Source organism: Triplophysa dalaica, chromosome 10 (assembly GCF_015846415.1).
Source record: "Triplophysa dalaica isolate WHDGS20190420 chromosome 10, ASM1584641v1, whole genome shotgun sequence".
Classification (NCBI taxonomy): Eukaryota; Metazoa; Chordata; class Actinopteri; order Cypriniformes; family Nemacheilidae; genus Triplophysa; species Triplophysa dalaica.
In genome coordinates this window covers 11,087,241-11,111,497 of record NC_079551.1, presented here as the reverse complement: position 1 = coordinate 11,111,497, position 24,257 = coordinate 11,087,241, and the positions used below count along the sequence as shown (strand labels likewise).

The window sequence follows — 24,257 nt, the reverse complement described above, 5'->3', positions numbered from 1 at the left end:
CATACTGTCTGGTGCATACTATAAAGTATAGATACTATATAACATGGAGTACAGACTGTACATAGCATCAGTGGAATGCATAGTCACATATTTAAAAATAAGATTTTATTTTTATTATAAAAATTGTGTGTGTATATATATATATATACATTTTTGTCGAAGGGAGGGAACTGTGAATTGATTCTGTCTGTAATATTACTAAACATCAAATATTAATGTACTTACTGGGAGCAATGCGTTCTGCCGCATGCTGTGATTGGTCAACTGTGTGACACGTCATTCCGTACGCACCTCCGAAGACGCGTCGGTTGATTTGAGAAAAATATACGTGTAATATTAAGATTAAATATACGAACATATTATATATAAATAAAAATAAACGACATATGTTAATAGATTATAGTATATTAAATTAATTTAAGATGTATTGTTAAAGTATTCAACTTTTATAACCAGTAAAAAGAATAAACACGTCTTCCCAAAAATAAAAATACTAGAATATTGAACGTCCTCATTCAGAAGACTTCAGGAGCGTTTGATGCGTCGCGTCGCGTCTTTCACTTGCAGTATAGATGGGTTTGTCAGTCAGCTGACTAGTCCGCCATTTTGTCAGCCATTTCCTAGACGGGTCCGCTGCAGATCAGCACACACAGAAAGAGCGAAACCCCTCCTGCACAGGCCGCTGTTCGGGACTGAATGAGACACTAGCGCTCTAACGGGCCGGTCAGTACTCGGATAAAGCCCGTGTTCGCGGTCCGGTCGGACAGGAGGGAAATCATCATGGCTCTGAAGATCGTGAAGGGAAGCATCGATCGGATGTTCGATAAAAACCTGCAGGATTTAGTACGTGGCATTAGAAACCATAAGGAAGATGAGGTGAGACCTTTTATTTGCACTTAACTGTTATATGTTCAAAACCAGCAGAGGTTACTTGTCAAATAAAACGTGGCACTTACAAAACGATCAAGTTGATCGGACGTCAGTGATCTCAAATCACCTGATTTCAGATGAGCTAACGTTAACCGGCCACAATCTGACAAATGCGCCTCTTCTCGTATTTATATCAAGCACTTTTATTTCATAATTGTGTCTTTCTGGCCGGTACCAGCTGTGATAACAGTCTGTCATCGTTTTGTTTATCAGGGACGAGGCCAGCTAGCATTGCTAACGGTTAACGTGCTTCCATCAATTCATTCTGCAAGAATCGCAAACGTCATTAAATTGCGATGACGTCTTGGGTTTGACACGAACCGAGTAGTTGTAAATGAAACGAATTCGGTTCAGATTCGGTTCGCTGAAGAACGGATGGCAACTGAACAGAACCTGCCACACTTACGTGTGTCATGAGATTGGTGGTGTGTCAAAACCTAGTGAGCTGCCTACCTAGACTGCACTTTTCAGCATCATTGCCGACTTCATAAAGCGACCGAGCGATGCTCAAGAATGTTTTATTCAAATAAAACTCGCTAGCGATACACCGAAACGTTCAGTCTGGACGCTTGTGACGTCATAAAACCCGATTGTTTGTACGCCCTAGCGATACTCTAGAATGCTGTATATCTATGCTTGTTTCTAAAAAAAATCGCATCTGTAAGTTTGATCACAGTGTCATTGGCTAGTTGCGATTCGTTTTGCAATCTGTAACGTTTTGTTTAATCTTGAAACGTGACTGAATGAGAGATGCTGGTGTAGGCCTCGGGCTGCTTGGTTACCTAACATATAATGACATGCTGAATTTTCAATTACAATATGTTCTGTCCTCTCCCCTCCCTCTGGAAAAAGGGAACAAGATGCTGTGACAGAGCATTTATGATCTGAAACAGGGCTTCCCCTCTCGTATTGTATTATGGCATTAAAAAGCTGTTCCCTTTTACCATTCCTATGAAGACTATTGAAGCATATTGATTTTACTCACCGGTTTGCCCTTTGGGGACACATCAGGTCTGTAATTTGTGTTATGACAAACAAACACAAAACATGATGTCTTGATGATGTGCCAAAACTAGTAAGAGATGAATGACCAGAGTTGCCCCTGCCTTGAGTTTGTTGCAAATTTGTAGAGTCGTGATCTCATCACTTATGTGATGTTGTAATTACATATTGCAATATTCAAGCTTATGATAGAGATGTATTTATCCGTATAGGTTAAATGTTGTTGGAACTGGAAATCATCAGGGCTGGTGGATGTTCTGCTATACGGTGTATTGGTTTTGTTTAAATCTTCAAGCGTACCCAAAGGTGTGGCATTAAGACGTTGTAATAACTCGTATATCTACGTATGACAGGGTCAATCTGATTATTACACTTGTGTTAAAAAGCAAGTGATTTCACATCTTGTCCAATGGTTTCCTTCAATTGATGTGTAAATAAAAGGATGTTAAAACAAAATACATTTGCGTTATACTTTGAGTGCGAACTGTTTGAAATACGAGCATTTGTACAGGACAGATCCTATACTGTAATAAAGACATTTTCTATTTGACATTATTTTAGGTTTTTTTTTATTTTTGTAGATTTTATTAGCATTGTAAGTGTCTTAATGCTGAAATTTTTAGACTGCCCTCCATGGCCCTTCAGTAGTCACCTTCTTTAGTTTTTGTTGCATTTAACTGATGCACCGATCAGCCAGTTATCGGTATCGGTCGATAAAAGTGTTTTTTTATGCTATCAGAGGCCGATAGTTTAAAAACAGACCGATGATCAGGGACGATATATCCTGATATAGCCTGAAAATGCAATGATTGATGTTCAATATTTATAGTCATTATATCAATGAATAACATTCAGAAAGTTAAGTATTATAAATTTAATCTTTGGATTTCACTGGATAATCCGGTATCGGTGGAAAAAAATTGCATCAATAATTGTGCCCTAAATTGACACGTTGTCAGTTTTTTAAGGGATAATTCAATCAAATAATATAGGATGCCATCATAAGGTGGGCAGTTTGAACCGGCTCTTTCAAAAATTGCCTGTTGTTTAACTATAAGTTTTTCATTTGTTGTGAAACGGCAGTAAACACAGATTTACCAAAGTTTCGCTATAGTCACCATTGTATAACCATGATAATAATACAAATAGTAATCCAGCTGGCCTAAAAACTATGTCTACTACACTTTTACTTTAATAAAACTTTTGTCTAAAAGGTTAAAATAGAGGAAATGATAGAATTGTTTTTTTTGCAAAAACTATCCCATTAAAACAAACACATTTAATAACATGCTGCTTTAACACCACAGTAGCATCCAATTCATGTTCTCTGTGCCCTGTTTAATCTGCATCTGGAGTCAAGTATCAGCAAGTCTTCGTCAATGTAACCTGTACCAGTGTACCTAGATAATCATGTCTGTTGCCCAGCCAACAGCGGACAGTGCTGTGAAATATTCATATGCTCCTGAATGAATTGTGACAGTGTGTGTTCACTGGTCTGTTTGCCTTCTGCCTGGTTTCATGTGAGACCTCTATATTTGTTTTCCACAAGAGGGGCTTTACTTAGTAGTTAGCCCACTAGGTTTGAGACATAGTTGGTGGATTAACTAAATCTGCATTTTTGGGAATCATTATTGGATTTTGCACAAAATAATGAAACGTTTGGATCATATAAGTGTGTATGTGTATATACCTGACTTTTACTGTATTGTCTATAAAATCGCCTTGTTAAAGTGTATTGTACCGCTAGTGTTTTAGTAGTAAGATCCTTTCTTGGACTGTGCTCTCTTGTGTTGACTGAGAAGGACATTCAGTTCAACTTCATACTTCACTGACGGTTTGCTGAGCTGGTCAAATCCAAGTATCGGCTAACTCACAAATATTTCAGTCATGCCAAATAGCTTAATACCTTGAACTTCATGAAGATTCACAGAGAGACTTTCGGGACATGCTCATGTTATTTTTTTACTGGAATGGCATTACCTGTAATGCATTATTCACACAGGTTTTGAATAGATGTAACTACACTTTGCCTCACACTTTAAACCTATATGTGTGGAAATTTCCCATAATGCATCACTCGCAGGAATTTAGTGCAGATGTGGCAGAAGAACCTTTTGAGGGGGGGTTCTGTTCCATATTTTAACTTCATCTTGCTGTCCATGTATCTGGCAAACAAGGGGTTGTGCCCATGTAATAGTTCACATCCCCGTTCATGCTCTGGCGGTCTCATGACTAAAGACACATGATCACCGCACTCACTTCATACAACAGGACATTGTGTGTATGTGTGTGTGTGTGTGCAGAAAGTGTGTCGTTTATACTATCTAAGATCTCTCTTTTTTACTTATCCACCTTGTATGTCACAATACCAGTGAATTATAAACTATTTATGGCAGTCACAGTGATTGAATACACACTGCCCTACTTTTAAAGATTTAAATTATAGCTTTGGGATCTTGATGGTCCATCTTAAATTGAAGAGTTTATATCCAAATTGAGAACTCCGTTTTAAAATGGATTTTTATTGTTCCAACTTCCAATTCATATCAATCAAACTGCAGCTTTTTGTTTTGATTTAAGCAATAATAACGTAAAAAAATACACTCAACTAACACAATAAAACCATTTGATAACATGATAAAAAACAAAAAGAATTGTCTCATTTTGGAAATGAAATCTTCAATTGTGGTTTATATTTAATCTAAAAAAAACATTTTTTGTTTTCCTATCAACTTTCAACAAAACTCTTGCGAAAAATAATAAAAAAAGCACAATTTACATGTATGTATTTGACAGTCACTTTTATCCAAAGCGTATTACAGTGTGTCGGAGTGATGGATTAAATCAGTAGTTATGTTTCAAGGGGATCGAACGCATGATCCTTTGCGCTGCTATCTCAAATTTTCTACTTGCACAAGATTGAGTGTTTGGGATGCCAAAAAGCCATTCGGCGGACTAATTTCAGGTCATGTAACCAGAGGTGGGGGACTTTTAGGACTTGGGACTTGCTTGATTGATGAAAGAAAATGACTTCACTTGACTTTGACTTGAGAGCAAGTGACTTGAGACTTGTCTATACTAAATTTGCACATTTTCAAGTGTTGGTGTGGACTGTGTGTGGAAGCTGAATAGCAGCTCACTTGTACTGCATGACAGGCTTATGGACGCGCCTGTGCGATCACTTCTACTTAAAAAAACCCTCTTTAAAACCTTTATGGTCATACTGACAAGAATAATTTCATTATTCATATTGTATAACCGTCTACATTTTTTTGTGGACACTCACAATAACAATATGACGTTTTGTGCCGTAAAATAATGAAAAAAGGTTAAAATAGAAAACAAATGTTCTCAAATTATATTACGTCCAATGCAGAGATGACGATTAAGCATCATAACTTCATCACTGCGCTATATTAACATAATAATTATTTATATTCTGCTAAAATAAAAACTATCCGTTAATTTTGATTACCGACATTCAAGATCAAAGTCAATAAAATGATCCGAAATTCTCATCACTAGATGAAAATTCCCTACTGTGACCTATAATAAATCAGCGCATGTATTACAACATCATATATATATATATATATATATATATATATATATATATATATATATATATATATTAGTGGTGGGCATAGATTAATTTTTTTAATCTAGATTAAAATGGCTCATTTGAATTCTGCCGAAGGCATTCAGAATATGTGTGCTACCCAAATAATGACTAAAAGTAAGTCTTTGAGAACGGGTTTCTCAAGCCAGGTGGCGCATTAGACCAGGGGCTCATCTCCTGTTTCCAAAATGCATCACAAACTGCTTGAGAAAGCTGTTCTACTATGATAATAGGTGATGAAAATTAAATTATGTTCAATAAGATGAACTTGTGTTTACTTCCGCATTAGCTAAGGGATGATTTGCGTTTAGGTGGTACTTGAGACTGGAAGAGGTCCTACAGTACATTTACACTTTATGGTTAAGACTTGAGACTTGCTTGGACTTGACCATATGTGACTTGTCCCCACCTCTGCGTGTAACACTAAATGGGAAAAGGTGGAATTTTGGCCAGCCAATATGAGTTTTTTTTTTAGAAAAATTAGAAAGTTATATAACAGCGTTAAGACAGATCCTCTTTACATTCCTTAGTCAAAACAACTTGATAGTGTTATGCGACCGGAAATTTGTTTGCCGACCCTGGCATCGCTAAAGCTCACCGGCGCCATCTTTCACAACTAGCGCATTAAATGCACCCAATTGAGCTACATGTGTATCAGCAATGATGACATTTCCTGTGAAATCGTGACCGACAGCTCCACTCATAAATCATAATTATACACTTCATGTTGCGAATCTTGATAGAGTCAGTTTTAAACAGACTTAATGTCATTTTTAAAGTAGTGAATGTGATTAAAGATGTGATTGTGGTCTTTTTACAGTCGGTGTAATATCTCCACTTGCACTCAGAAATTTGATGTCCACTTTTCCTCTTCTCGGTTAAGTCAAACAAGGATTTGACAGATATAAAGCTAAACCAGATGTTAAATGTTCCCCCAGGCTGTTGTAAAGTACAGCTGTATTTTTAGCTCAATCGCTGTAACAATACCTCTTGTCCTTTGTACAGGCCAAATACATCTCTACCTGCATCGATGAGGTCAAACAAGAACTCAAACAGGACAACATCGCTGTTAAGGCCAATGCAGTCTGCAAACTCACCTACGTAAGACCCCTTGCCGACTCGTACACACAGTTTATCTTTTTTAGGATCTTTTATCTGTCACTTATTCTTTTCTTTCATCCTCCCTTACAGTTGCAGATGCTTGGCTATGATGTCAGCTGGGCTGCGTTTAACATTGTGGAGGTGATGAGCTCCTCCAAATTCACATTCAAGGTGAGAAGCTACAAAAAATACATGAAGCGCTCATTTTGATGATTTCCTTCCGAGGTTCACGTCAATTCTTCTCGTTCTCTTTAGAGAATCGGTTACCTTGCAGCATCACAGTGCTTTCATGAGGGCACTGATGTCATAATGCTGACAACCAATCAGATCCGCAAGGTGAGTTGGCAACTTCCTGTACAACGTTTACTACAGAAGCGTGTTAAAGTTTTTTGGGTGTACTGATTACCGTTGTATACTTTGTCTCAACAGGATCTCAGTAGTCCCAACCAGTACGACACCGGCGTGGCGCTGACAGGACTTTCTTGCTTCGTGACCCCTGACCTTGCGCGTGACCTAGCCAATGACATCATGACGTTGGTAAGTCCTTTGTGTAGATTTGCATTAGAGATCTGTAAACAAAGCGTTTAGTTGATACTCATTCAGAGTGTTTACATTTGGCAAATATTGACACTCTGCTCTTGTTCATTCCCTCTTGCCCTTCCTCCATCTCAGATGTCCCACACTAAGCCGTACATTCGAAAGAAGGCGGTGCTAATCATGTATAAAGTATTCCTGAAGTATCCCGAGTCCCTTCGTCCGGCTTTCCCGCGTTTGAAGGAGAAGTTGGAGGACCCAGATCCCGGTATGGACGCCAATTTCGCATAATGCGTTCTTGAACATTTTGGCCTTTGTCTTGAGCTCAGTCTTTATTCGTTCATGTTGTAGGCGTCCAATCAGCTGCCGTGAATGTCATCTGTGAACTGGCAAGAAGGAACCCTAAGAATTATCTTTCCCTGGCACCCCTGTTCTTCAAGCTTATGACCTCATCCACCAACAACTGGGTGCTCATCAAGATCATTAAGCTGGTGTGTTAAAATTTGTTTTTGTGGTTGTCATGCACTTGTTACCCCCTTTAAACTCTTAAAAAAGTAAAAAATTACATCCTGAGATGTCCGTTTTATTTGGTCGTTTGTGATTCAGTTTGGAGCTCTCACTCCTTTGGAGCCTCGTTTGGGAAAGAAACTAATTGAGCCCCTAACCAACCTCATTCACAGGTACAAACAGCAATAACCAACAAACTTACCCTAACAAACTGAAACTGCTTATGTTTAGACGTAATTTATCTTTTTTGGTGTTTCCTCAGTACCTCAGCCATGTCGCTTCTGTATGAGTGTGTCAACACCGTTATAGCAGGTCAGTATTAGCGTTGCTGTGATCCGGTATTGAAATAAGTCACGTATGTTGTATTTCTAAACAACACTGTTGATTTTTATTTTTCCTCATTTGTTGCACTTTAGTACTGATCTCACTGTCCTCTGGGATGCCCAACCACAGTGCTAGCATACAGGTGGGCCCCTTTCTACTTCAGTTCTAGTTTGAACAAACTGTTCAGCATTTAACCGTCAACTATTACTTAACAAGCATTTTGCACATGGTGGCCTTTACAAATATTAACAAATAAACTTAACTCAAGGCTGCCGATTTGACATAGTAAGCTGGTGTGGAACGGTTTTAAATATGGTAATAATGGATTGTACCCTCGTCTCTCTCTCTCTCTCTCTCTCTCTCGCTCTCTCTTTCTATCTCCACAGCTGTGTGTGCAGAAACTGCGAATCCTGATCGAAGACTCGGACCAGAACTGTGAGCCTTCTGTCAATGCCTGCAGTGTGTCATTCTCTCATTGTCTGTCTTTTTCTGAGCCCCCTTCCAGACCCATAGATGGATCTTGTGTAGATCTCCATCCTGGATAACTCGAAACAACCTCAGTTCTTCAAAAATGGAATTGGCTTAAGGATCTTCCTTAAAACTCCTCAAAGCACTTTCACTATAACAATGATTGTCTAGACCTGTGCATTGAGTATTCTGAATTATCAGGAGTTCGAGTTATCAGTGTCCCACTAATAGCCAGCGGTAGAGTAGCTATGTGAATCTTGGACTGCTGTGTTTTGTTTCTCAAAAATCCAAGAGTACCCTTTGAAGGGCCATTGGACATTACTTACAGTTTTGGCAATGGGTCAATTCAGAAGAACCAACCGTACTTAAAATACATCAGTCTGTTTGTACATTTTGTTTTGGCATTAACAAAGCTAGACAGTGCAGACAAAGCCCAGAACACATTAGCTTTAAATATGTAAAATCTATTTTTAATATCATGGCTAACTGAAACATTCATTACATCGTTTCAAATAAACCACTAAATCGAATACATATAACACGATTAATCTTATTCAGTCGTGTGAAGTAAAACAAAACTGAAGTCCTTTTTGTGGGGGTGTGTTTTTGTGAGGGTGTATGTTTACGTGTTTGTGTGTTTGTGAGGGTGTGTGTTGTCCTCTGTGTTTCTTTTCCCATTGTCTTGTGTTTTTCGTCCTCTGTGTCATAATTTGCTATGGACACAATGCATACTTTTGTTGTTCCTGATATAATAGTTAGATTAAAATTGCATTACCTTCTTCTAAGTCCGAAGTCTAGAAGCTGTATTCATATTACTTTGTAGATTCACATTAATTTGGTCAAATTTTAGCATTAAGTTGTGTGCATGGTAAATTTAAGAACCTTAAACGATAATCGATAATTTGTGTAATATCAGCATAGCTACAACATTATTTGCCAGTTAGTGACCGTTTCCTTGAACTGCTCTTCGTTGGAAGAGTCTCTAAGATGCTGTGGTGTGTTGCAGTGAAGTACTTGGGTCTGCTGGCCATGTCCAAGATCCTGAAGACGCACCCCAAGTCTGTGCAGTCACACAAGGATCTTATCCTGCAGTGTCTGGATGATAAAGACGAGTCCATTCGTCTGAGAGCCCTGGATCTTCTCTACGGCATGGTGCGTATGGCATCTTCAGCATTTGTCCGTTTAAGGTTCCTTTAAGGGGGTTGCACACCTGAATTGAATCCTATGTGGAATTGAAGCTTGGTTGACAACATTAGGCTCTTTGGTAAATCATCTCAACTAGGTCTCGAAGAAGAACTTGATGGAGATCGTGAAGAAGCTCATGCTTCACGTGGACAAAGCAGAGGGTACCACTTACCGAGACGAACTGCTCACCAAGATCATTGACATCTGCAGCCAGAGCAATTACCAGTACATCACCAACTTCGAGTGGTAAGACCAAAGCAACACCGTAGGACATCTATGAACGTATATAGGTGTGCCACATAATTATTTATTAACATATGAATGTAGCAACTAATGAGCCACTTTGGTCTTTCAGGTACATTAGTATACTAGTGGAGTTGACTCGACTGGAGGGAACCAGGCACGGCCACCTGATCGCCTCACAGATGCTGGACGTCGCCATCCGAGTCAAAGCCATCCGATGCTTTGCAGTGGCTCAAATGGCCACTCTGTTGGACAACGCACACCTGCTGACCGGCAACACTCAGAGAAACGGCATCTGTGAAGTACTTTATGCCTCCGCATGGATCTGCGGAGAGTTCTCAGAGTAAGTCATAATGTAAACAAGCATGGCTGGTAACTAATTTGTTGATGGTTTGGGTTTAATGCATTGTGGGCTCGACACTTAACCTTGTATCCTCGTACCTAGGCATCTGGAGGACCCCATGCAGACATTGGAAGCCATGCTAAGACCCAAGGTGGCAACCCTGCCTGGTCACATTCAGGCGGTGTACGTGCAAAACGCTGCGAAGCTGTTCGCCACCGTGCTGCAGAAACACGAAGGGGAGACTGACAGTCAGGTCGCACAGGAGACGAGCCAACTGCTCATAGAAAGACTGCCGCTGTTTGTCCAGAGCGCTAACCTGGAAGTGCAGGAGAGGGTAAGGAGAAACATGCAACCAGTTTGTGCCAAAACTCTGTAGTAGTCTGAAGAAGTTTATGTTTAGGATTTTTGACAAAAATTAAAGGCATTGTCGCAGATGACAATCCCCAAAATCCAGGATATGTTATAATTTTACTTTAAAATGGTGGATAGAGTGCATGAAATTGTTGATTATGAATAAATTATGTTTACTACTGTAGTGTGGGTCATAAACGGGTCCATAAATAAAAAATCGAATATTTCACCAGACTTGTATAGTAAAAAGTACGTTTTTTTTAAGATGTTAGCTTAGCGACATGCTAACATCTAACAATAGGAATTAGCTGGTAGAGGTTAACAATGCGGTTTAAAAATATCACAATATTCATCAACAAAACGAAAATGAAATTGATATTCAAAGAACAGGTTTTTGTCCAAAACATGAGCACTTTTCAGGAACATGTTTGTTACATTCAACGCGACAACATATTTAAACCCTTTTGTATGTAGATTAAAACATCATATACAGTATGTTGACCCAGGTTAGATGCTTTTATAAGCAATCACTTACACACCCCAGATAAGATTTAAGGTGGCTCACAATGTTCTGGGACACATCTGTGGTCGTCATAACAAAACAGTATCACTCATGTGGAGAGTAGGCTGCAGCATTAACTGTGACGTTCCCCCGCAGGCTTCCTGCATCCTGCAGCTGGTGAAGTACATCCAGAAGCTGCAGCAGAAGAACGTTGATGTGGCCGATGAAGTGACGGCTCTCTTTGCTGGAGAACTTAACCCTGTGGCCCCCAAAGCCCAGAAGAAAGTGCCTATACCAGAAGGGTTTGTCAGTTTTTTCCACTTTATCGACTGTATAATTATTTTTTCAACATAGCACGCAAGACTGATACTTTTGCATGCAAGCGCGTTTCATGTACTTTATAATTTCACTATATTCCAGATGTTACAACTTCTTTTATTTTTTCCAGTCTGAACCTGGATGCCTGGATCAATGAGCCTCCATCAGAAAGTGAGTCTGAGGATGAGAAGCCCAAAGCTATTTTTGCTAAAGAGGAACCTAAGCATTCCAGATCAAAACACACTGAAGTGGATGAGAAAGAGCTGGCCAGGGTGTGTAGAGCAAGAACACACAAACACATTTATAATTCATTTAAGACGTTCTGTCTATACCATTCCGATGTATTTGAATCATTTTTAGCCACAATGCTTTGCTCACATTATTTACTTTGTTGATCTTCTGAAATCTTTGTTAAATAGAGAAGGGATGCCAGGAAGCAGGAACAGGCCAACAACCCGTTCTACATCAAAGCTTCACCATCATCTCAAAAGGTATGAGTTCTCAAAGATCATAAAAGACATATGCTGGAACTGTCTTGAATACAAAGTGTTTGTATTAAATCCATTTTTTGCAAAGCAAATGCTTTTAAAAAGTCATTTGAAATGTGCTTATGTGTCTTCACTTGCAGGGGTTCGACGCACCAGGTGTTGAACACATTCCAGTTGTGCAGATCGACCTTAGCGTGCCTCTCAAAGTCCCAGGTTAGAAAATCTGAAAGACATTCAGGATAAATTATTGCAGAATTAGCCGTTTTTTTTATTTGATGGTCCTTTGTCGGTACCATCTCTCCAGGGATGCCCATGTCAGATCAGTACGTTAAGCTGGAGGAGGAACGCCGACAGAAGGACAAGGCGGATAAGAAGAAGAAAGAGAAGAAGAAAAAGAGAGAGAAGCGAGGAAAGGGCAGAAAAGCAGATTCGGGTCCAGAGAGCGAAGAAGACATCACACCTGCTCAGCAGGTGGATATAGTCACAGAGGAGATGCCAGAGGTGGGTCCCATTTAGTGTTTTATGTTATAAAGACAGATCGGACAGTTTTATCTTTCAAAAAGTCCATTGTGCAACAATAGTGACAAACATGTGCATATGTTTTCCCAGAATGCCTTACCAAGCGATGACGATGACAAAGATCCCAACGACCCTCACAAAGCTCTGGACATCGATCTGGACAAGTATGTGTATCACGTCTTTAGTTGATATTCTGTTGATCTAAATGTTTCCAAATCCTTTTGCTCCATAGCAATGAGTTCGTGAACCGTAGCGCACCAAGGGCCTCACCACATGACATCATTTGAAGCTTTTCCTCCAGTTTTCAGTTTCATGTCTTTTTAAATCCTAAAACTAGAAAAGCAACCCCCAGAGCACCCTAGAAATCACAAAATAGCACCCTGGCAACTAGAAAGAACAAACCACATTTTCGACAGCAAGTTTAAAATATTTTGCATCTTTCGGGATCTCTTGATTTCCAAGCAGCGAATATTCCTGAAGTTCTCCTGTATCTACACTCACACACCCTGCCTTCATCTTCTTCTGTTTCCGTCTCTCTTTCCCTCATGCACGCATGCATCTCCGTTCTCCTGAAAGTCTGCTCTCTGGTGCCGGTTCAAGGTGAGTAGTTAATTTGGTCACATGACCCAACCGAACCAGCTTCCCAACTCCTGATACCTCGCAACTACAGTGCTTCACCAGAGATGTTGTAAGGATACACGAGGCATGATAGACCACCTGTCAGTTTAGTCTTGGCTGTGGAAGTATTGCTGTTATAAATATTGAGTTCAACAGCCTTGCCCGGCTTCCAATTGGTTCCAATTGGTGTCGTTTTTTTCTCTTTGAATACCTGTGCGCAGGTTATGATATGGTTGCCGCTTGTTCCAGCTTTGCTGTGTAAGAGCTATATTTGTGCTGTAAGGCCTCTTCGCATCATGCCTGAATTTTCAGCATGAACCCATAATACATCTCTTAAAATTGAACTGCAGTGGTTTGAACAAAATGTGAATGCTGAAGTTTTTCCCATCTTGTAACATCAGACTTGTCGTGAACAGGCCTTTCGTATTTTGTATAAGCAGAAGCCTTTCCCAGGTCCCATATGTGCGTCTGCTGGTTCTCCTGCAATCTCTCTCTATCCATTTGTCTAATCTCTTCATTTTCATTCTTTTTTCCAGGCCGCTTGCAGACAGCGAGAAACTTCCTGTCAGGACCCACCGTCCCGAGATGCTCAAGAGCCCCGTGAAGGACAGAGACAGTGAGGCCGTTCCACAGGAGCTCAAGAAAAAGAGCAGTAAGGACAAAAAAGAGAAGAAGGAGAAGGACAGGAAGGTGAGATATTTCTCTTAAGACACAGCAACTTCAGGAAAGTTTCGGCAGTGGTGATTCTGGTTTACATTTTTTTTTTTTAGAGGAGCAAAGATGAAAAGAAGAAAAAGAAGAAACACAAAGAGGTGGAGGAGGAGCCTGTGGAGTCCCAGCCGGAAGAGGCTGTCCAATCAGAGGAGGCCAAAGAAGTGTCTGCCCTGCCCACATCAACATCCACTGAGGTGTGATATTGGCATTCAAGGCTTTGTTGTGTTTAGTTGTTAGTGCTAATAACAAAGTAACGTGTTCTAAAATCTATTCTAAATCTTATTTACTTCCCATCGCTAACAGCAGGTGACTTGGTGGCTTTTATTGTTTGGCCAAGTAGTATTCCATTGCTATGTTAAAGTGACTTGTTTATTATGTTTTTTTATCCAGAGCAACTTTTTATAAAAAAATATTGCTTTTCAACTGTAAATGGAAAAGTATTGTTAAGATGCAGTCCGTAACTTTTGCCTCTCTATCGCCCTCTGTCTGAAACATAAAATTGCAGATTACTTTATGTGGGTTAAACTCAAATGATGTCAAATATAAAAATTGAAGTATTATTAGCTTATCGTTGTGAATCGCGGTGACTTGCTCAGTAACTAGTTTATTTTAAAACAAATCGCGACTAATTTTTTTTTGTTTGATCAGTTGATCGAGCATTACATTAGCAGCGCAAAGGGTTTGAGTCCCACACACATCATAAAAAATGAATACTTAAATGCACTGAAAGTTGCTTTGGACGAAACCCCATGCCAAATACATTAATGTAAACAATCACATTTGAGCAATTTATCAAAATTTGTGGTTTGAAATATTGACATGGGGATGGAATATGTTTTGCATTCATTTATTTTAATATATTTTGCAAAAAGCTAATTATTGGGTTTCTGTTTGAGCTTTTCAGGAGTAGACTCATTTTTTCTATTTTTTTTCATATTTTTTTCCCCGTCCTATTCTGTTCTAGGCCTCCGATCTGGATTTCTGGCTCTCTAGCGCTCCCGTTCCCCACGTTGCCCAGGTCCGGTCTCTCTCCCTCTCTCTCTCTTTCTTTTTTCTCTCTTTCCCCTCTGGTCATACTCATGTCACTGTTGTGTTTAATGGACGTCTGTTCTTGCGTTCCTCCGGGCTCTTTGTGCTCTTCACATGCAAATTTCCTTGTTCCTCACATGTCCTTTTACTGGTTTCCACAGGTTCCACACATTTTTGTCTGTTTTGTTTGCCTGTTTTCGTACGGTATGCATGCGTGCACGCGCAGTGGTATATGTCAACATAACTTCCAGACAACAACTTTGTCTGTATGATCACATCTTTGAATCCATTAGTATCTGTGCCATTATAATCCGCCATGACTTTATTGACAGTTCCTGGGATTCCAGTGAAAAAGCTCACACTTGCCACATAAACCAAACCTCAGAAAGGTCAACATAAATTGATCCTTTTGCTTTTTCTCTAAATAAATCCTCATTGAATATTATTCTTCCCACATAATTTTTCTTCAAATTTTTTAAACTTGCACCGCTTCTCAAACAATCAAATTTTCGAGAGTTAAATTTTTCAGTGTTAATAATTACATTATTGTAATTTGTGTAATGTGTTCTCCCAATGTGATGATCCAACAACTTCGATCGGAGTAGTTTTTTATTTCAAAGTTAATCGTAATATTGTTAACCCTGCATGCTATGTAGTGTAGATGGTCATTATTCAGTCTCCGTGGACAGTTAAACATCATCTTTTCTGCCATTATTTATAAATAAATTGTTTGTTCACAGGAAGTGACAGCTCCCCCATCAGCCGCTGCTGAAGACACAAGCTCTGCGGCCGCTCTAGAATCTGAACCAGATGAGCGCAAAGACAGAGAACTGGAAGACACGGTGGGTCTTACTCACCTGTGGTGGTTTGTTGTTACAATGTTTTTTTTCCCCTTATTCTGTATTCAGTAAAACACAAGAGTAGGGTTCGGACTCAGAACTATCTGTCTACAGAACTATCTTGTTTTTTTTTATATTTTATAATCTTTAATAGACGGATTGACAGCCAGCTCTGTAATTTAAGCTTCTATTGCACACCCCCATAATGCATTGCGAATGATGTAATCGTATGTTAGGGCTGCATAACGATTAATCACGACTTATCGTTTGCAGAATTACAATTTTTGTTTACATAATATATGTTGGTGTACTGTGTATAATAGATGTGTATATGTAAAAACGAATGTATGTATAATTTATAAAAGAATACATGTGTTTATATTAAATATTTATATATCATATCAATTATATATACATATAAGAATTTTTATACACATGTACACATTTCTTAAATATATACAAGCATACATGTGTATTTATATATACATAGATATTATACACTGTAGACCAACATATATTATGTAAATAAAAATGTTTATTCTGCAAGTGACTAGTCATTTACGCATCCTCAATGTGTATTGCAGTAAACGTCAATTGTTAATAGTTTTTTTGTTCTGCCATGTAAGGACTTTTATGACTTATGTCTGTTCAGAAATCATCCAAACACAAGAAGAAGAAGCAAAAGAAAGAGAAGGAGGAGAAAGATAAGAAAAAGAAGAAACGGCACCACCACCATCATCATCATCACAGTGACATAGGAGAAGATTCAGTGCAGAACGGCACTGTGGAGGAGGAGGAGGAGCCTCTGCCAGTCAGTATTTATCCAACCAGCCAATCACAGCAGTGTTGTCAAACTAAACAATCAGCTTGTGCCTGTAGTACAGTTTTATGAGGCGGTAAATGATGAAGCTTTTATTAAAGAAGACGGTAGTATCACAGTGATAATTGTGCATTACAAAAATAGGTCAAAAACATCTCCATTCTTCTCCACGCGAGGGTTTTCCAAGCTGTTTACATCAGAGCGTGCGTTTGCTTGTGCGTATGATGCTTACTCGGCATAAATGGAGTGATATTTTATCAAGTCAAAGGTAAAGATAAGTCACATTTTGCTTCAAGGTGATTTGACTTACCCGCAATAACACTACCGTATATTTTCACTACCTTGGTGTATTACCGTATTACCGAACACCGGCACATGTCTACCCTTCACTAAGCCTTATATAAGTCACTCATCATTCAACTGTTTTTGTCCAACATATTATCAAACAACGGAGTAAAACATGTTGTTGAGCCTTTTATAATTCTTTTTTAATCTGTTATTTTGTTAAATTTATTTACATTTTCTTACTAAAAAATCCATCTTGTTTCAGCCCATGTCAAACTACTCTCTGTTGGCTGAGAACGCCTACATCAAGATGGTGAGTTGGGTTAAGAGTCAATAAGTTGTTTGTCCCCTATTCATGCTATTATTGAGATCTCATGATGCTGTGACACGGACATTGTTCAATGTTTTTGGCTCACTCATTAGTTTAAGTCATTGTGTTACCTCATTTTTGAATAAGTTAATATTGTCTTATTTGTCTCTGCATGTATTAAGATGAAGGAAGATGTTGATCAGGTAACCATAGCAACACAACGCTGATGTTGCTAATACGTTGAGGTGATGTACACTTTAGTCAGAGTAGACGGCATATTTGATATGACACAAATGACAGGCTTAGAGGTTCGGTGAGCATGTTACAATGTTGTGCTAGTGTCCTTCAACAAATTGAAAAGAAAACTCAGGTTGGGAATAGAAGAATTATATATTCTAAATGAAATGCAAAGCATTTGAGGGTTTTTTTGTTGCTTATGGTGGTGCTAGTGACAAATTGTTTGTATAGGTAAAACCAACAGAAAAAATCCATGTTGTAAAATTCTGTGTCCATCACATTAAATATGACATCTACTCTGAGTAAACTCTTGAGTGCTGTAAAGCTGAAAATATCTCTTCGCCATTGTTCACACACCTATAGGGTGTTATTAAGTCTGATGTGATATTTTCCTGTTTTCGTGATGTCACTGATATCACAGACCTTTAGCCGAAAACTTTTTCACCTGACTCTTTTCAATGCAGACTTCCAATGTCTATTTCCGCTAGCATCATCGGCATCCTTTTGCATTCCTTTATTGGTTCTTTCTCATAGATTTATGTTTCCCTCACTTCTGCAGGTGTGTGACATCCAGGGAAACCACCAGGATGAGAGTAAAGTCGTGGTGTCTGTCATCTTCGAGAACAAGTGCAACAGCTTCCTCAAGTCCATGGAGTTCAACGTGCTGGATTCCCTCAACTCCAAACTGCAGAGGCCGGAGGGAGCCGGACCCCACGATAGCCTCACCGTCCCCTTCCAACTACCACCAGGTCAGAACCATCAATCTTTTGACCTGCTTTCGGGAGTTTGGGCAGCAATTTTCTCTAAGCATATTTATGATATGTGTGATTTTTATTATGTTTTTACAGGGGTGTCAAATGAGGCCCGATTCGTTTTCTCAGTGCATAGCATCGTCATGCCCCAGAAGTTGAAGGGAACCCTCACCTTTATTGTTAAGGTTGGGAATCTCATGTTTGATACCTTAGTTTAGGGCTGTCAAACGATTAATCATAATTAATCGCATCCAAAAAAAGATTGTGTTGACATATGTGACCCTGGTCACAAAACCAGTCTTCGGTAGAACGGGAACATTTTTAGTAAAAGACTTAAATACATTGTATGGGTCAAAATTATAGATTTTTCTTTTATGCCAAAACTCTTTAGGATACTAAGTACAGATAATGTTCCATGAAGATATTTTGTACATTTCCTACCTTAAATATATAAAAACTGTATTTTTGTGAGGGGATGGCCTGTCACAATTTTTTTGCACTCTCAGATTCCTGAGATTTTAACGGTATATAACCAGATATTGTCCTATTCTAACAACTCATTCATCAATTTATTCAGTTTTCACATTATGTATAAAGCTGAATTTAAAAAAATTGACCCACAAGACTGGTTTTATTGTCCAGGGTCACATATTATATATGTCTGTGTACTGTGCATATTAATTTTGTATTCAGAAAAAACATAAACCTACAGGTGTGTGTGTGTGTGCGTGCGTGCGTGCGTGTGTATATACTGTGGATATAGAAAATAATCAATAATCATGTTTTGTTACTTTGCAGCTTGAAATGAAGAGAGTTTTTGTTTTACCGAGCTGTATTTACTCAGTGCAACTTATAACATCCAAGAGAAAGTCATAACACCAACATGTCAGAAAAAACAAAAATCACTGAGTTGGAAAAAGGATCACCCCCTTGTGTCAATATTTTGTTGAACCACTTTTTGCTTTAATAACAGCCTTTTGTCTCTTGGGATATGTCTCTACTCATTTTGCACATCTAGAATTTGCAATATTTGCCCACTTTTCTATCAGAACTGGTTAAGTTTCAATTCAATGTGGTGGTGACCTATTGTGGTCTTCAAGTCATTCCACAGATTTTCAATGGGGTTCAAGTCTGGGCTTTGACTAGGCCATGCAAGGACATTCACCCGTTTCTCCTTTAACCACTTGTGGTCAGTTTTGCTGTGTGCTTTGGGTCGTCATGTTGAAAGATTCTTCCCATAGACAGCTTTCTGGCAGAGGGCGAGGTGATTTTCCTCAAGAATTTGACAGTATTTTGCACCATCCATTTTACCTTCTATCCTGACAAATGCTCTCCAGTTCCTAATGCAGAGGAACATCCCCATGACAGGATAATATCACCTCCATGCTTTATGGTAGGAATGGTGTTTTTTTGAATGGTGAGCTGTATTGGACTTCCGCCAGATATATCGTTTAGTGTCGACGCCAAATCATTTTAGTCTCATCGAACCATAACACCTTTTTCCATGTGGCCACAGAATCTTCAAAACTCAGTCGTGACTGCATGTGGCCTTTCTTGAGGAGTGGGTTTTTTCTTGCAACACTTCCACACAAGCCAGATTTGTGAATAATTTGTGATATTGTTGTTGCATGCACAAAATGACCACTCTTTGTCATAAATTCCTGCAACTGCTTCAATGTTGGGCCACGTGGTAGCCTCTGAACAGTTTCGTCCAGGCTCTTTCATCCAGTTTGGAGTGACGTCCTGATCCAGGAAGGGTCTGTGTTGTACCAAACACGTTCCACTTCTTGGTAATAGACTTCACTGTGCTTCAAGGCATTGATAAAGCCATGGAAATGTTTTGTATCCATCTTGATCTGCTCACAACGTTATCCAGGAGCTCTTTTTTATGCCGAGCTAATCAAAATGACCACAGTTGAAATTCAAATGACCTTGTGTGCCGTTTAGAAAGATGATGAGCTACACTTGATTGAATTTACGAGTCATTTGAATGAGAGGGTGATCCTTTTTTTCAACCCAGTGAACATGTTGGTGTTATATATTTTGCTTGATGTTATAAGTTGCACAGAGTAAATACAGCTGGATAAAATAAAAACTGTGTCCATCTTCATTTCAAGCTGCAAAGCAACAAAATGTGATTATTTTGAAGGGGGATTATTCTTGTGTGTGTGTATATATATATGTGTGTGTATGGAAATATTTACATGTATTTATTTATATTTACCAATAATTTAAATAGTTTTAGACGTTTATTAATTGAATTTGATATTTTTCTGAAATATATGCATGTTTGTGTGTTTTTATAAGTACAAAATAAATATGCCCAGTATATATATATATATATATACTTTGACATATATTATGTAAACACAAACTTTTATTCTGAAAGCGATTCATCACAATTATTTGTTTGACAGCCCTATTTTAGTAGCAGGATTCTACGGAAATTGTGGGTCTGATTAATGTTTTCCGGTTTAGTCGGATGACTCTTCCACTCACGAGAAACTGGACTTCAAACTGCACTTTACATGCACATCATACCTGATCACCACTCCCTGCTACAGGTGAGGCCACGCGGGTTAATGTTTAGCACCGGTCAAATATCTGTTCACGCATGCCATGGCTATTGTCTTTTGTGAAAACCCTGTTGACGTGAATATAACAAAATGTTATGATAAAAGATGGAAAAGGACGCTTCTGTATTCGAATCCCAGTCAAAACCTCTTGAGGCAATAAAGCTGCAGAAACAAACTTTCAGCGTTGGTCTTGAATACAGAGTGTGGTTGTTGAACCTGCATATGTGACTCTATAGTGACGCATACGCTAAACTGCTGGAGTCGGGCGACCTGAAGGGGAGCTCTCTACGGCTAGAAGGAATCAACATGCCCTTCCATCACCTGCTGGCCAGGATCTGTTTCTACCATCATTTCTCTGGTACACGAGAAACGTGAGGAGTACATGTAATACATTTCAAAACATGGACGATCTTAAATCTTTTGCTTTCCCGTTTTGCAGTTGTGGAGAGGATCGACTCCTGCGCCTCCATGTACAGCAGGTCGATCCAGGGTCACCATGTCTGTTTGCTGGTTAAAACCGTAAGTTAGTCTCTTATGAGACTTATGAGAATATGGTTAGGATGGAAATCGACTAATTTGACAGTTCCTGAGGGAACATCAATAAATGTATGGAAGCTCCCAATATCATTTTTTTTCTGGAAAAAGATATGAATATGAACCAGCTTTTGGTTTCCAACTTTAAATCTACACCATCATGCATCTGCATTTTTGTCTTCTTGCATTCAGGCCGATCAGATAGTCTCCATCGACGCCAAGTGCGATGAGCCATCTCTGCTGGGTAACGTGCTGGATGAAATCAAGGAGACCTTCTCGAAATGCTGATCGAGTCTGTGAGGATCCCTCACCACCCTGAAAACCCCCTAAATCCCTCCGGGTGAAACAACACACGCTCAGAATCGCGTCACATGCTCTGAGACTCGTGTCCCCACTCCTCTGAACTTCCTCGTTTGTATTTATTGGATCTCTCATTCGGTTTTCTTTTAAGACCATTAATGTCAAGCCTTTGTGTTTTTCGTTCCCTTCTCGACTTCCGAGACACATTCCTCGCATCTGATCTCATATTTCATCCCGCTCTTCCTCAATTAATGCATTTCGGTGCACTTCGTCCCGCTGACATTCTGCCATTGTAGTAATGGTCCATGACATTCATCCTGTGAACTGGATTGTTCATCGATGCTTGAGTTGTGTTTTTTCTTTGTTTTGCGTTGTTGTTTGTTTTCTTTTGTCTTGAATTCCATCAGCGCCTTTCTTCGCATTAAACATCAGCGTGTTTGCTCCTTGCCAGTTCTGAAGCGTATGTGTGTGTGTGTGTGTGTGTGTGTGTGTGTTACTATCCTGAAGACTTGCCCTTTACAGGACTGGGTACTCGTATCACACCGGAAATCCCACCCACCTCCAACCCTCAATCTTAAAAGAGCCCCTGAGCACTAACTTTACACCCAGATGCACAACAGTAAATACAGGAACACTGGGTTGCATTCTAGTACCACACCTGTACCACAATGTACGAGTGATATTGAAATACTCTATTAGACAATGTCACGCCCCACTACTACAAACATTCTAATGCTGACGTAAAAGTGAACCACACACAATTTTCATAACATTGCGAGGAAATACTACATCGCTAACTATGATAGCATGCAATTCAAATATTTTTAATTCCACCGTAATATGTTGCTCAGGATAAAAGCAGTTGATAAATACCTGTCAAATGAACAAAAATGGATTGACTTTTCAGTCTGGTCCAGTGATGGACATCACTGTCGATCCAGTTAAATGGAATTTAAAGCTCTGTGAGTGGAGGCAATGTTCACCCAAAAATTTGTGTATCTTTTATTTTTTACCTCTATGACTTTCTTTCTTCTGCAGAACACAAAATAATATATTTGGAGAATGTTGTTAAACGAAACAACGTTGGCACTTATTGACTTCCTTTGTTAAGACACTACTGATCTTTCGCAAATCATTTTTGGTGTTCCACAGAAGAATAAATGAAAACTATTTTCATTTTTGAGTTTGCTATACCTTCAAGTCTGAATTACTGTCTATGGCAGAGTCATGGCATAATATATGGCATAACAGCCCATCCCTTTGACCACGCAACAGTATCTCTGTATGTTTGTTCCCTGGGCAGTATTATATTAAACGGTTCCCATCTGCATTTCTTATATGACTTGAAATAATATACTGTTAAAAGGAACCTAAAAATAATGTGTTAAATGGGCACTTCCACCTCCCCCAGACTCACAAGTCATGTGTTCTTCAGCTCTTCTGACTGCCATCTTGTATATTTGGCAATTGCGGTCGTTCGCTTTTTTTATGAAGCTGTTAAATGCCTTTTTTCACACTACTGAACTTGTACTGACTAATTCAGGCACATGCTATGTCTATGGTGTTTAACTGTCTGATCCAGCACGCTGTAGCGCTCTATAAGGACGCAACCAAAGAGGGTAACCTGTTTTCCATTAACGGAGTTCAACAAGAATTAAGTGAAATGAGGTTAAAGGGAACATTTCTGGAAGCTTAACATCACTGATGGGTTTCATTAAGGCCGATAAAAACAGCTGTAGTAAGTCACATTCAGATTTATAACATGCATGGGTAGGAATGTAAAGTTTTTCTTGCCTATTTTTTTTATTGAAACATTATCATCCCTGGTCATTCTGTGATTTGTTGCTTTTTTCTAATCTTTTTACGTAAAAGTTGGTTTCACCATGTTACATCGTTTGATGGTGTAATGTATTTTTGTTTGTTATGAGTACTTCAGAAAAATGTCTTGGAATGTTTTTCAAATTTTCATTTTTGCATTAAATTATTATACGTATCAATAAAGGGGGTTTGGGATGGGGGTGGGTCTTTGGCATCAAAGAAGCAGAGATTTAGGGGTCCATATAGACATGAATACTTAGCCGTCAAATGTGATTCAAGTGAAGTGGCCCAGCTAATCTAATAAGGTTTTCTCTCTGGCAAGTTGTAGTGCAGATATTGCTGGATTTGGCTTATCATTAAATATACTCTCATTGCTCTTTGTTTGACGGTACTGTCCGACTCTTCATGTGTATTTTCCGACTGTATGATGTAATATAATGTTTTAAGATGAATAAATGAGCAAAACGAATGACAGATCATTTGCTCCTACCGTTCTTGAGAAAGTGCATTTAAAAGAGTTCGGGAAGGATACTGTAGTTTTGTGTGTGTACCAATAAATTCATATAAATACTGTATATTCAAATCTTTGGTCTTGTTTGCTTCTATTTTTAGTACCTTCATAGGTTTCCTGTTTATCATCATGTGTGAACCTCGAATTCAGTCAGTAAAACAGGGTTTATGTTGTGAATCTGTGATATATATTCTTTATTTGACATAAAGCATTTCTTTGTTTACATAATTTTGAGCATAAACATTGTCATGGGCCACAAATTGCCTTCTATTTTTATATCTGATTGTCTACCCGTTATCATTAAAAGGGTGTTCTTATGTTTAGGTTTAGGGTAGGTGTAGGCGTTAGCTAATGTAATTTATTATAATTATATGGCGATATTTTGCACCACTTCAGTGCCGTAGGTGTATCCCTTCTAGCAACAACCCACTCCAGGCAGTGAAAGACATATTTTTTGGGGGGGTGGGGGAATGACTTACC

At 38.9% G+C, this 24,257-nt stretch overlaps 1 protein-coding gene across 2 annotated transcripts; it reads left to right on the top strand.

Annotated features, from left to right (window-relative positions):
• Nucleotides 1-544: 544 nt before the first annotated feature.
• Nucleotides 545-23,841, top strand: ap3d1 (adaptor related protein complex 3 subunit delta 1). Of its 2 annotated transcripts, XM_056758491.1 has the most exons (33): nucleotides 545-876; nucleotides 6,557-6,652; nucleotides 6,743-6,823; nucleotides 6,908-6,988; nucleotides 7,082-7,189; nucleotides 7,325-7,454; nucleotides 7,538-7,677; nucleotides 7,793-7,866; nucleotides 7,956-8,005; nucleotides 8,110-8,159; nucleotides 8,404-8,452; nucleotides 9,492-9,637; nucleotides 9,768-9,916; nucleotides 10,026-10,256; nucleotides 10,359-10,590; nucleotides 11,266-11,411; nucleotides 11,558-11,699; nucleotides 11,847-11,918; nucleotides 12,056-12,128; nucleotides 12,220-12,416; nucleotides 12,525-12,598; nucleotides 13,589-13,742; nucleotides 13,823-13,960; nucleotides 14,731-14,784; nucleotides 15,536-15,637; nucleotides 16,287-16,445; nucleotides 17,005-17,052; nucleotides 17,846-18,035; nucleotides 18,135-18,223; nucleotides 20,517-20,602; nucleotides 20,851-20,972; nucleotides 21,054-21,133; nucleotides 21,341-23,841. In XM_056758491.1, exons 1-33 carry the CDS (start codon nucleotides 781-783, stop codon nucleotides 21,434-21,436), a joined length of 3,735 nt encoding a protein of 1,244 aa, XP_056614469.1. In that variant the 5' UTR covers nucleotides 545-780; the 3' UTR covers nucleotides 21,437-23,841. The 2 variants fall into 2 exon arrangements, with proteins under 2 accessions (XP_056614469.1, XP_056614470.1); XM_056758492.1 differs by lacking the exon at nucleotides 14,731-14,784 and having other exon boundaries at nucleotides 546-876.
• Nucleotides 23,842-24,257: the final 416 nt, after the last annotated feature.

Coding starts and splice junctions, on each gene's coding strand:
- ap3d1 (XM_056758491.1), top strand. CDS start 781: ATGGCTCTGAAGATCGTGAAGGGAAGCATCGATCGGATGTTCGATAAA. Junction 16,446..17,004: donor AGGAGGAGGAGCCTCTGCCA/GTCAGTATTTAT, acceptor ATCTTGTTTCAG/CCCATGTCAAACTACTCTCT. Junction 20,973..21,053: donor TTTCTACCATCATTTCTCTG/GTACACGAGAAA, acceptor CCCGTTTTGCAG/TTGTGGAGAGGATCGACTCC.